Source organism: Formica exsecta, unplaced genomic scaffold, assembly GCF_003651465.1.
Source record: "Formica exsecta isolate Colony F162 unplaced genomic scaffold, ASM365146v1 scaffold83, whole genome shotgun sequence".
NCBI lineage: Eukaryota > Metazoa > Arthropoda > Insecta > Hymenoptera > Formicidae > Formica > Formica exsecta.
In genome coordinates, this window is record NW_021853600.1 from 307,196 (window position 1) to 321,869 (window position 14,674).

The 14,674-nt window shown below is 29.8% G+C and overlaps 1 protein-coding gene across 1 annotated transcript in view; it reads left to right on the forward strand.

Annotated features, from left to right (window-relative positions):
- Window positions 1-888: 888 nt before the first annotated feature.
- Window positions 889-14,674, forward strand: part of LOC115244689 (metabotropic glutamate receptor 7-like) — a gene marked incomplete at its 5' end in the record, with an annotated part of 78,210 nt that continues 64,424 nt past the window's right edge. The window contains one exon of the mRNA XM_029822557.1: window positions 889-1,113. Coding sequence (XP_029678417.1) covers window positions 889-1,113 — 225 coding nt within the window. The remainder of the gene's footprint in view (window positions 1,114-14,674) is intronic.

The window sequence follows — 14,674 nt, forward strand, 5'->3', positions numbered from 1 at the left end:
CCTATTATTCGAACTTTGAGACCAAAACAAATTTCGGGTTGTTAGAATTAAAAGCTTTATTCTGGGAAAACTCTGTGACCCCGAAAACAAATGATCAGCGTTCCCAGCTGATTTCACAAACATTAAAATCAGCGGCGAGATTGCGTTGTCGCCAGGATTTACGAGCGTGTTTGGCCGGACTGTGTATTTTCGGGTTGACGAAATCCTCGTATACGATCAGTGTAGCGACCCGCGGATTTATAGTATTGTACCATAACTTCCCTCATACTCTCTCTCTCTCTCTCTTTCTCTCCTTCAATTCTCGACGTCAACAGCAGCGCATCCGACTATAATGCTCTAGGATACGACGAAGGGTCGAAGTTCCCTGTAATTTGATCCCTTCGGTCTCGTGTCCCGCAAGTCGTGACCATTGTAGCCAGATATTGTAGGAATGAATGGCTCTGGGGAAAAGTACGGCATTAATCCATGAAAATTGAGTATCTATCTTATCTTTTGCTCTACCGCCGTTGAAATATCAGAGCTGCATTGTTTCGATCGGAAACAATGCAGCTTTGAATTGTGCCGACATTGTGTTTAGATCGCTCATGTTTACGCGATATTGAAACACAATATGTGAAAAATAAAGCGGAAAAATAGAATTATCTCTAACTTCTAATTTCTAGATTATCTAGCTTTGATCAAATTGAGAAAATTTATTCGAGAAATTTGATTTATAAAAATTTCTTTTTAAGTTGAAATTTCTTTGTTATCGAAAAAAGTTATTCTTATATTATAATACAAGACATTGTGTTATAAATGAATATGAAATATGAATGAATAAAAAATGCGTAATTCTAAAAGTATGAAGAGGAATAAAGGTTCTGTAAATAAAATACACATACATATTTATTTGTTCAGATCTCAAGTTCCATCGGCGCATCACCATGCGGGGCCGTAAAAGAAGAGAAGGGTATGCAACGATTGGAAGCTATGCTGTATATTCTGGATCAGATTAACGCTGATAGAGAACTCCTGCCAAACACAACGCTAGGTGCTCTTATCCTTGATTCCTGTAGCAGCGATACATATGCTCTGGATCAAAGCATGGAGTTCGTCAGATCGTACATGAATCAGGTAAGTCGCCATTTCTTTGATATAATAGTTAAACAGTAGCAGTTATTTACTGCAATGTTCTGTGCTGTGCAATAACTAACTGTTAAATTTGAAACGATTAAAATTTTAAATTCGAAAATTAGCAAGGGAGATTGATAACGAATATCTGTTTTGTAAATTGCTAATTCTTTTACGATGAATTCTCATTCAAAAGAAACTCAGTTTTGTATTTTATAAAAATACACATTTTACATATTATACATATTTTATCAAGTTACAGTAGTTTGATATGTTAGTTTGATATAAAAAAAAAAAAACCGATACAATCTTTAAATGAATTTCACGATCAATATTTCAATTGTTCTCGCGATTTTGTTTGGAGGCACAGTTTATTACGCGTGAACTCCATCACTGATTATTTTGTTGAATTACGCGGAAATTACATTATTCTATATTGATTTCAAGATAAAAGATTTAATATATTTAAACGTAAAATAGACCGCACGATTTTGCAAGGGAAAAGTTTATGATCTTGCGAGAATGGAAGATAGAAATTTGATCGAGAGCAACGTTCAGAATCGCATAATCGCGCATTACTTTCTTTTTTCCTCTTTCTGGACATTTATTCCTTTTATATTCAATAATATACTTTACCTTATCGCAGCTCGATCGCCAGTATGCCTTTGAGTTAGTACATTTTTTGTTCCCCAAGATGCAATTCTTACGGATCTGAGGAAAGGTTAAAAAATGTGCATTTCTTTGTTGTTAATCATTGCAAATTTCTTTGAAATAATAAACTTTGATTTTATTCTCGTTTTTGTTAATTCTTCTTTTTTTTAAATATAAAATATTTCGGGTATTAAAGTATAATTTAAGAGCTCTTTTGATCAAATATATACTTTAATAAAATTTTAATTTAAGACAAGAATTGCCAAAATATTTAACATATGAAATTCAAGAATTGAAAAAACAAATTTGCTGAAATTGTTGTGTTATAAAGATTAATTGCAAATGCGTTAAAAAATTTGTAGCCGAAAGAGAGTAAAGCTCGTGGTACCACTCTGTATTATGATTCCTGTCAATATCAATAAGTCATAAAGCATTAAAAAAAGCTATAAGAAATAAAAGCAAAACTGGAATTTTTTGAGTTTTCAGTCTCGGAGCAATTCGTTTTCCTTTGCAAGTTTTTGCACTTCGTACACTGGCACTATCATGTCTGGTTTCTTAGCAAGATGAGTATCTCGCGAAAGTAGATACGGTTGTTCGCATGCCAACATTCCGAGAGTTTCTGAACTTTAGCAACTGTAAGGACGGGCTGCTTGGCTGCTTTGGTTGCTTATCCACGTCGATGCGGCGGCAACAGACGATTGGATAACATCTTCCGCAAAACTGATTAAATGCAACAACTTCCAGTGTGCTCTCGTCACTTCTGACTCAGAAATAACTGACGCCAGAACTTATTTCAATGTTGTTTAATGAGAATTCACAGCTGAAGCTTCGCCGATTATCTCTCAAAGATATTTCTTATTTTTTATAATTGTTTTTTACATGCAATGATTCTACTTTATTTAACTGTTTCTTAAAAATCTATTATTTAATTACTTCATATAAAGAAGCAATTTGTATTATGAATTTATTAATTACAATTTACGTAACTCAAAATTAAATTGCATATTTTTCCGCGTATTTGAATTCTCTGTGAAATATAATTCATATTAATGTATCAAAACTGTTTCTATATATTAGAACATATGTTTATTTGATATTCCTGTTGTAAATTAAATTAATTGTTAATTCTTTTTAATAAATTAGATGCTCAGATTTATTAACATACATCGTAAAATAAAGAACTATTTAGTATATCTGAGAATTTAAAATTTTTAAATATAATTTAAGAAAATATGTTGTAATATATAAATACAGAAAAGTATACATACACAAAAAAACTTCTTGTTCCATAAAATAAACTATAATTGGTTTGATATTGTGACATATCAGACTGGCATATATTATATTAACATGTTACAATACATATATATACATACATAGATATATATACATGCATACATACATATATTGTATATGTATGTAATGCCCTAATTTCTACTTTTGTACGATTTCTAATTAGGTTACTGGTAATATTTCATATCAATTGGACAGTTTCATTTATTTTACAGATTTTGCTATACATACATATGTTGTATATGTATATGTATATATATATATATATATATATATATATATAACTTTTTCTAGAGAAAGTTCTGTTGAATGTAATAATACAGGAGATTGCACACAAATTTGTAGAAAAGAGATCATTACTATATAAAAAACGATTTTAATATCTTTGATCTTGAAACGTCACACTTGTCTCCTATTCAAAGAAATGTCACACTTGAAACACTATATTTTATATAATGTTTCAAATAAAAATATATATACAATGTATTATAATAATATATTATATTATAATAATTTTATCCTCTTTATCATGTATGTAAAATAAATGAGACTGTCTAATTGATATAAAATGTTACCAGCAACCCAATTAAAAATTGTACAAAAGTAGAAATTAGGGCAAAGCAATATGGATATATATCCACATAGTTACGTACATTTATTACTCGAAATTTCTTCTCATGTCAGTGTCAAAGATATTTATTTTTTACATTTTCTTTTTTATAATTTAATTTTTCATAATTTTCTCTCTCGTTTTTATCAGGGACGTAAAATTTATTTTATGACATATCTCTGTACAAATTGAAAAAAAAGAAAAATGTTTGTTATGCACATTGCATAATTATGTTCTCGAAATAAATATATTATTGCAATATAACTGTGCTATCTTAAATATTTTTCTAAACTTTACTATTTTTAACGATTAATGTTAATATTTGTCTATTCTTTTTATACAATGTCAAAAAATCTTACATTAAAGGAGTGCCACGATTTAAATTGAATCAAATGTGCCAGTTAATTTTTTCGTAAAAAAAGCAGGATTTAATAAACTAACTATTGTTTATTTTACAAAATAAAAAAAGTTTTAAAGCAGTATTATAATAAAAAAAAAATGTATTAAATAAAAGGAATGTTTCTAAAAATATTTATTTTTATAAATGAGAAAGAAAATGTGATTTTATTTCTAAAAACTTAATAATTTTAAAGTGTAAATTTGATAATTTGCACATTTTATTTGCATTACTTTTCATATTTTTCCCTTTACGTATTTTGTAGTTCTTCAACAAATATGTTAGTTTTTGATCATTGAAGAAAGGCATTTTGCTGAAAAAAGTTAAAGTAACATCAAAATTGTAATATGCACATATATACATATCAAAACCGACAGTGAAATAGAGAGCAATCTTTATCAAAATAGATATTTTTGTGGGTATAAATTTTTATTTTAGCTTTTAAATAAAGAATTTCAACCCTGAAAAACAAAATATATATAGTATGCTGGTTTTAATATCTTTAAGTTTTAACATCAATAGAATTCGAATTGCCTTAAAATCAATAAAATCAAAGTTTCCTTATAAATTAATTTTGATGGATAAATTTTTTAGAGAAGCACACATAAATAAATCATAATGATTTATATAGTAGGAAACGCATATAAATATCACAATAAACAATAGGGAAATCATGTAGCTATTATTTTATAGTTTAGAGCGTAACTTCGGTAATCCTATTATTATTGCAATTTATCTGAGTGTGTGGAACGTACGATAAATATGTATCGATGAAAATTATACATCCGCGAGATGAATCCGTACACCGTGTCCACGTTACGAATATTACAAAGTACAATGGCGTCGTAAAATCAAGGTGGAAAAGCCCGTAAATATGTATCGCTTGGTTGGTCAAATGAGGACGAGTTGGTTTCGTTTGTGACGTAGTTCTATTCATCGATCTACGTGCGATCCTTGCACTCGCGATTACCGCAAATGGTGGTGGGTGAAAACAAGGTAAATATTTATTGACGTAGCGAAGGTGGATACAAACCGCTTTTTGTACACGGCAACTCGAGATCAAGCTACTCCACTTGAGGTCGCACGCTGAAGAGGAAGCACACGATCGATCGATCGGTTTTTCTCCCTTTATTTACTGTAAGTCAGCTGTCAGCTGATCCATATTATTATAGAGTATATCGTAGACAAACGCGGTTTTTTTATGTGTGATAAGATCGCCTCAAGTGATAGTTCAACACAAACTGTCACCAAGTGTAGTGTGTGTGTGTGTGTATGTGTGTGTGATCTACATAATATAAAACTATGAATATCATAATATAAAACAAATTGTGTAGAGATGTGAGACAGATATACCGAAGAATATTCTTGATTTTTATCAGACAAATTTACTAAATATTTTGTATGCGTAATAAATATACAAATGAATAATAAATTCCATTCATAGAAAACTGTGTATGTACAACATAGAAAAAATTTACAGTATACAATTTAATGCATGCCATAAAATTAAACATATTTAACATTTAATTATGAAGGTTAAGAATATAATATCGTATCTCATATTTCTTCTCTCCATTACATATACATATGTACAATAAACATACCTATTTATAAAACGTCGGTCTATAAAACTGTCGGTATATAACATTTTTCTTCTGAGAAATAAAAGATATACATAAAAAAACTCTGATCACTATTCAGGTAGAGTTATTTGTCTTAATACATAATGCGGCTGTATTTCAAATTAGAGGCAAAACGTAAAGATATGAGCTACTATAAAAGTTATAATTTACACATATATAAAATTTTCTTGTAAGAAATATTTATGAGAATACGGAAGAAAAAGGGACCGATATTTCTTATATATAATATAATAAATCAAACGTGTGGTATATAAAGAGGAGATGTAATCGATTGGTACATTTTTTTTCTTGAAAATACAGGTCGATTAAACTTGTCTACATCAAGAGGATTTATATAAAAATTTTAAACAAATTCTAATAAAATAACATTAAATTATAGTAATGTATACTTATATATAAAAAAATAGAAACCATAATTTTTTGATTTTTTTAAGACTACTTTAATCTACATCAAGAGGATTTATATAAAAATTTGAAATTATTTTATATGATATAATATACATGCGCATGCATTTAAAAAATATTAGTTTAAATATATTAAAACTCTTTTTGTTTTATTTTAAATTAATTTTTTGTACACTTTCTAAGACTCTTTAGAGTAATAAAATTAAAAGAATATTAATTTTTTGTGAATTTCTGAAATAAAAGAGAAAGAATACAAAAAGAAATATAAATTTTAATTAATTTATCTTTTTTTCTATTTTTCTTCTTTCAATTTGCAAGTTCAAAGAAAATCAGAAGAAATACTTTTTAAAGCTATTATTTTTTCCCTTTTTTCAGGATATAATACAATTTGTATATTATGTTGGTCTTTATCAAAATAGAAAGCGATTTTTGTAACGCTTTCCCAGGATAAAATGACAATGGGAGAAAAAGAACTTTATTTTATTTCTCACAACTTATTTTATGCTCAATAATAAAAGAGAGAGCTAAAATACCGATATAACATTGCGTCTCAATTATGCGTCGGAATTACGTGAAATTCGCATGGCGATTATTGTCATAGGTTGCACTAATGCTTTACATTCTTTCTCGGAGCAGTGGCACGCCTCGCTGAATTCTGGCATGTTCGATAAAATGCCGTTCAATCTCAGTTGAGGCGTTGAATGTTTAGCGTATTGCATGTGTTCTTGAATGTGAACCGCGAGATGACGTCGCATAAAGAAATTCGCGTTTTTCTTAAAATTTAGGGACGGATTCAATTAATTGCGTTTGCTTTTAATTGAAATCCGTGCGCAAAAATATTTTATATAGAAGATCGGTATCTTCCATAATATTTAAGGTTATTCTTTAATATTTATTTATTATATCATTGTTATAAGTTTTTTTTTATAAATTAGTTGATTAAATAAATTATTGTGTTTTGTCATGACTTATAATTAATTTAATATTTAACTTTATTAAATTTTTAAATAAAACTTTAAATAATTATTCGCGCAGATACGCTGTACACGAGATAAGAAAAATTTCCAAGTAGGGCAAATCTAATTGTAAGATAGTGTTGAAGTAATTATCTTACAATTAGTCGATTACACGATATACATTTCAGCGCTAAAATATCCTCTAGTCGTTGTCATTTAGACATTAAACATAAAGAACCTGCGACAAGTATGCTCTTGACGAAGATCTTAAATTAAATGAAAGACTCGAAGTAAATTGCACAATTACGGCCTCGAATGGCTTTTGGAGGAAGCAAAAGAGAGATATTAGAAAACCGTAATACGTCGTGAGCAAAAGTGAAATTTGTTTAACAAAGTAATTTTATCGCCAGTGTTTTCCTGCCTTCTCATCTGCATCATCAAATTAAATTACAGGCGCGCAAGCAGACATGCAATTCACAACTTTTTCTCGGAAGAGAATGACGTACTTGAAAAAGTCCGGAGTATGTAAAAGCAGCGAGTGTCTCAAAACGGGCAGGTGAAAGAAATTAAAAAATAATATATCAATTTTTTTCTCGTTGATATAGAATGAATTATACAATGATTAACTTTAAGATAATTGCTTGAAGAATCTAACGATAAAAGTTATTTTAAATTAATTTTTTGTACACTTTCTAAGACTCTTTAGAGTGTTTATCCAGTTTATATTCTTATTATATTAATCCATTGAATTGAACTTTTAAATCATAATATTTAACAGTATTAAAAGCAAAACTATGCAACTAGATTACAATATTCTAACATAACACATAATAATTTGACAAATTCCATCAATTAACAATAGCTTTATAAAAGATCACGGTTTCCCATAAAGAAGAATTCCAACGAGATAATTCATATAAGCATTCCTCAAAACAAATTACTTTTTGGGATGATAAAGGGTGCTCAGAAAAGAGGTAGAAAAGTCGTGCGAGGAAGAAACTTGTTTCATGATTGCCAATCACGTGATGACTGACCGAAAAAATGAGTCTCGCATATATATATATCTGTTTATATTTTTCTCTTTCCAATATCTCACATATCTCTCATTTCTTTATATAGTGGTGCTTTTCTTTCTGTGTAGTTGTGCTCGCGACATAAATTACTCGCGAGAGTCCCATGAAGAAAAATTCTCACCATCTTGTTTACTGACTTATTTCGTCTATAATTGCTTGAAGAATCTAACGATAAAAGTCAAACTTTTGCGACAACTGTGGAGAGAAAATCGAACAATAAAGATGTAAGACCATATTACGCCGACAGGCAATGAAATAATTAAAGGAGAAGCATTAAGATGCGAGTTACGTCGATCCTCGTGCAACAGTGATACTTTAAACCGAATTAGATCGGATCAGGGAGAAAGAAAGATTGTGCCTGACTTAAATGCTTAAAATACACGATGCCGCAAATAATTATATATATATATATATATATATTTCCTATTTTTTAATATTTTCTAATGTAATAACACATATTTCAATCATTTTTAAGAAAAAAATTCAAGAACGATGAACTGACAATGAGAGATTCGGTCTTTGAATGTGAACATTTTAACATAACGCAGACAAAGATTTATCGTCGAGAAGAAGCTATTTTATAAGTTCAGAAATATCGTGATTTGAATAAAAGAGTTTAAAATAGACAGGAAAGAGAGAGAGGAGAAAATATAACATACAATATATATGTATATTTCTATAAACATTTTGTGCACGTACGATTTATCTATTTTTGCCATAAATTCATATTTTTAGCGCGCAAGCAGGGAATTATACATAAAGCTGCTTATCAGTTATTGAAAGTTTCGATTTAAAGCATTCACTTATTAGTCGTTTCGAAACAATTCTTAGAAAAACATTGTAGCTGCAATGCTAATAATTCATATCATATAAAAAATAAAAAGAACTCAGTCATTATAGATGTATATAGAGCATACATTTATTCTAATTAATTAATTAAAATAAAATATTAAAATACATTAATATTTTATCTTTTCTTCGAGAAAATGGAAACAATTTTAAAAATGTTAGTTCAATATTTAATATCTCTTTGATATCTTCAGTGTCTTCCTATTATTTTAATATTACCAGAGATGTAAAACATTTATAATTTGATTATATTATCATATATAAAAATGTCAAATCAATGATAATTGATTTTATCAATGATAAAACATTTACTTATGTATACACATATCTCTAATTTCAAATTCGCAAAGTAACCTGCAAATATTATTATTTCATGTTTTAGTAAGATGTCAACCACGAGCCGCTTGAATAGTTCAATTTCCATGTCCAAGATGAACTTGCGCAGAATCTTGCCGTGGATGTGGTGTTTCCTGATTACGAGCGAGTGTTACAGCACGAAGAATAGAGGTGAGGACGGCTCGAAGTTGATACGCATCAGTGGTGACATCATCCTCGGCGGGATTTTTCCAATGCATGAGCAGGTAAGCTTCTTTACACAAGATGTATCAGTGCTTGCATATTTCTTGTTAGCGACAGATTTCTCGTTAATTTCGAAATTGGAATCTTTCTTAGCGAAATCTGTTTATATTTTTCTCTTTCCAATATCTCACATATCTCTCATTTCTTTATATAGTGGTGCTTTTCTTTCTGTGTAGTTGTGCTCGCGACATAAATTACTCGCGAGAGTCCCATGAAGAAAAATTCTCACCATCTTGTTTACTGACTTATTTCGTCTGTATAATATATGTTCCAATAACGCTACACTACCATGGATCGCAGAAAGGATCCGGCGGGTATTCTGGAAATATTGTAGCAAGAAATTTTCAACAATATAAATTGAATTTGTGTGTGTAAGAACCGCTTCAATGCTTTATAAAGCAAGAATTTTGACATTTTGTATATTGAAAATTTCAAAAACTGAAATTGTAAAGTCAAAGAGCTTAATAAATTAAATTTGAATTTTCACGGTTTTACTCTTTAAATTTATTCTGCTCACAATCAATTTATATATGTTATGCAAGACGGCAGCACAAAAGCTATCCATATTAATTTATGTCAGATCTGTCCGCAAATTATAATATTGTGTGCATTTTCTATATTTAGTTAAATTTTATCCGGATACTTTATAAAATCAAATTTGCACAATATAATTTCGCTTACATCGCGCAAAGCAATGTCAGCTTAAATTGTACTTATCAAATGTCCTGTCATCAGATAAGATCTGAATAAAATCGCTGCGAATCGACCTAATTCTGTCTCGCGGACAATGGCCGTCTGTTTCTAAATCACGTACCACGACATCAACGTCATGACGTAACTAAATAGGGTTTGCGGTTATAACTGGGTCGGTCGCCAGTGGCGGAAATAAAAGGAAATAGATTAAATTATTATGTCAAGTGCGTGGACAAGCCTGATGGAACAGTGAGGACGCACGTGCGGAGATTATTTATCGACTCTCGTTAATCGATGGTTCGCAATTTTATGCTCTCGTGAAAAATTTCGTTAGCGTTATATAATAGTCTAAGCGTAACGAAACTCGATTAGAAAAGCGACAGAAAATCGAGTGAAAGGCTATTATGTTAGTTAAAAAGTTATAAATAGTTACTGAGCTTCTCTCACTGTGAACAATTTCACACAATGTTGATTAAAAAATTATGAATAGTTAATGTACGCATTATGCTCGATAGTCGTTATTCAAAGGGCTATTTCAAAGTTTAATCAAGAGTTCAGACTTAATTAAAAATGTAACATAAAAGAAGCTCTAAGTGCCGAAAATCTCATAAATGAGAATTATACTCTCTTCAGTCTTGGCAAGTGAAATCTCTTTGATAAAGATATTTTGTAAAAATATATAACTTATCTTTTTATTTTCGATTTGTGATGAAAAACGAGCAACAAAAAATTTAATAATTTATCAGAAATGACCAAAGAAAGCACAGTACGAAGATATTGATTCTCGATTGGTTTTCTTCAGCAAATTTTATTCATATATCAATAACGGAAGTCGTAGTAAAAACAAATAGAGTGAATCGAACATAGTACCAGCATTTCCGGCAGCTGTGAGAAATTGCAATTGGAAAGTGCAACGAAGAGAACGAATCACGACAATGTAAGCCTGCGCGCACATGTGTCCTTGGTTTCCGTTTCGGGAAATTGAGTTTGACTTAGATTAAGATTGAATATCTCTCTTTGATTGAACTCTTTAGAATAGTTCTTTGTGTAACTATCGAGCATAATATACATGCATTAACTATCCATAATTTTTTAATTAATTAAAAAATTATCCATAATCTTTGTGTAAAATTGCTCGGTGAAAAAAAAAGAAAACAGAAATTTATGACTTTTTAACTAACGTAATAGTTTCTCATTCAATTTTGTATCACTTTTTCAATCAAACTCCGTTATACTTATAATTAGACTATAATATCGCATTGATGAAAATATAGTTTATATGGTTTTATATTGGAAATACTATACACTATTAAATTATATATATTTTTTTATATTAATTATGATTTGATATATATAAAGTATACGTATAATTCATATATTGATTATAACAAATATTGTCAAGTATGCTCCGTATTTTTAAGTAAGTCGATTAAGAATAAATCGATTAAAAGATAGTATATAAAATATATAATTTAGAATACGATAAATTCCACGCTATCAATTGTTTGCATACAAATGATTATGAGATAAGAATTTAGTGTACATATATGTGTCTTTATATATATATTTTATTCTTCAAAAGATATTTTACGTCATAGAATTTCAAATTTTACATGCAAGAGAACACTATTTGTTACAGATAACAAACTTTCAAAAGTCAAAGATAAAAAAATTGAAAATTTAATGTTATAAGAGTTTAACAAATCAAAGTTACGAGAAGAAAGCACTGATAGTCGAAGAAGTGAATATAGGAAGCTTTGTAGTAGGGAAATTTTCAAGATGTGTAGTTTGTTGAATGCAAAAATTCAAAAATATGAGAATTTAATAATATTATATTTGTAAAGTTCACACATATATAAAAATCGAAATGTTTAATAAATGCATATCCACGCATTTGCCAAATGTACAAAGATTTCTCTATTTAAAAATATAAACATGAAGAGATATGTAAAAGTATATAAATTTTCCTTGAATTAAAATATTAAAAATATTCGTGATTAAAATATTGAAAAATATTCGTAATTAAAATATTGAAATTATTCAAATTCGTAATAATATGCCATTATCGCTATAATCTCTCATACAATTATTTGTGAAATACAGTTGTTATACTACTGTAATTGCTCTGCTCATTCGTTAGAAGATTGGTACTCACGATTATGTGTAATCTTCATCAAATATTATTCAACAATCACTGTCGCACTATGCTGGCGCGTTCATTCTGGTGAAATTTAATTCGATCACGGCGATAACTGTGTGTCAACTCGTAGGACGAAATGCAAAATTACGAAGGGAATTCTACAGGTGCATTGCACTATTCGTTTGTCTAGACACAGAGGACTTTCGGGAAGAAGCGCTAGTTTATCAACCGTCTGCGAGTACCGTGTCGAAATCTGCTCGCAAATATTAGACAGCTTCCGCAATACCGCTTTTCGCATTTCGGTAAATGTCGGAAGCACATGTCATCATGAAAATTCATGGTGAAAATTGTAAATGTTAACAATTTTGTACATGAAATATGGCAAACTTTAATATTTAAGGGGGGAGTCTTGTGTAACTTGTTAAAAATAAGGTGATTTTTGGGATTTTTTTTTGAAAAAACAATTCAATGGATTTTGTTAAAACTTTTAGGGTATTTTAATTAACATTTAAAAAAGTAGAAAATTATTTTTTTGTCGTAAAATAATGGTAGTGTTAGAAATTATAAAAATATTTCGCCGCCCGCCTTGGCGTCGGGATCGTCTATCGACGTGCAGGATAGCGCCTGTTGTACTCGCCTGAAACAAAATTTGGAAAGATCTTATCTTTTTTAATAAGATTACACTATGGATAAACCACATTATACAAAAAAGTGCAAAATTGAGGGAATGGCAGGACTTTGAAAAAAAAGTTGCGATTTTGACGAAAAATTTTTGTTTTAATTATGCAAAAAAAATAATTAAATTTAACAATATCACTAAAAGTACTGGTTCATCCAGAGGGGAATGTATTTATCTACGTGCTTGCACAGGGACAAGTCGATTGATCGAATATTTTTTGAGTTATGCTGCACGCCAATTAGAAAAAAGTCGTTTCGAAAAAAACGTGTTTAAAGTTTTGGGTATTGAACAATTTTTGGAAACTTACAGCTGTTTTGCGCTAGTCTGCTATTCCAGGCCCATACAGCAAACTTTTTGCTTCCTCGTAAAAATTTTGTAGCTCAATTTGTTGCTCTCTCGGAGCCATTCGAGCCTCTTTCGTGCTGCTTAGGCTGCGGCACTCCTGCCTCTTCAACCGCTCCGCGTCGCGAGTATCAGCGAAAAATTTACATTGCTGTCCAATAGTGATTTCTAGCGTTTCCATAATTTTTAATATGACACAATAACCTTCATTGAAAACACCAGCAGCTGTAAAAGCGGCGATCTCAATAATCTTTATGCCGAAATTCAAGTGTTTCGGAGCTGAGTCCCCATTCTCTTTTCCACGTGACCAATACACTCATTTTTCACTACTTGAAAATATACTTACACAAACATACACAAATTACAGACACGCTGATTCATAAATACCGGCTCATGTTCGGAGCCTATTCATACAACGGACTAACTAAGCGGAGGAACGCGCCGCGCGCTCTCCGGTATACCTGAATGACGCGTAGCAGTAAAATCGGTAGCCTCGTTAATACTTCGAATTTCAATCTGTAACCTCAGGGACATATTTTTCAGATGTACTACTATTGATTTATACATAAAAAAATCGATTTTTTTTACCTTTTACACCAGACTCCCCCTTAAGTAGTCTTAGTAATAAATAAAATAATATAATTGTATTTATTATCGCGATTATCTCTATCTGAGATTTCTTCTCATTTTCTAGAAACGTGACTTTTACATTTGTGGTAGCACATATTAAATATTAAATAGCATTTATTGGAAGAGTGTGTAAACAGAGTGTGTAAACAGAGCATACCGAGAAAATTATTTAAACATTTAATATTAAGAAAATTAAACACAGATTAATAGATTATTTATTTTTATATAAAATATATATAATAGAGAAAAATTTATGAAATTAATTGTAAAATAAAATAACTGTGATACGCGATTACTCTTGAGTTTTAAAATTAAATTAAATTACAAAATATCATACAATAAAATTTTATAATATAATATTAATAATATAAAAGTGACAGAATTATTTTTTACATAATTCAATATTTTATTGAAACTATTATAAATTATTGTGTTCTCTTTATTAGTTCTCATTGACACCATGGTAAAATTTTTTCTGCCGATGTATATAATCCCCGCTCATGTTGCGATATCTAATACGATATTACAAATGCTCTGAAATTAAATTTTATTAATGGCAATGTTTGCCGAGACGAGAATTATGATGATTTTGTCTTGATGACGGCGTTACATTCGCTACTGTAT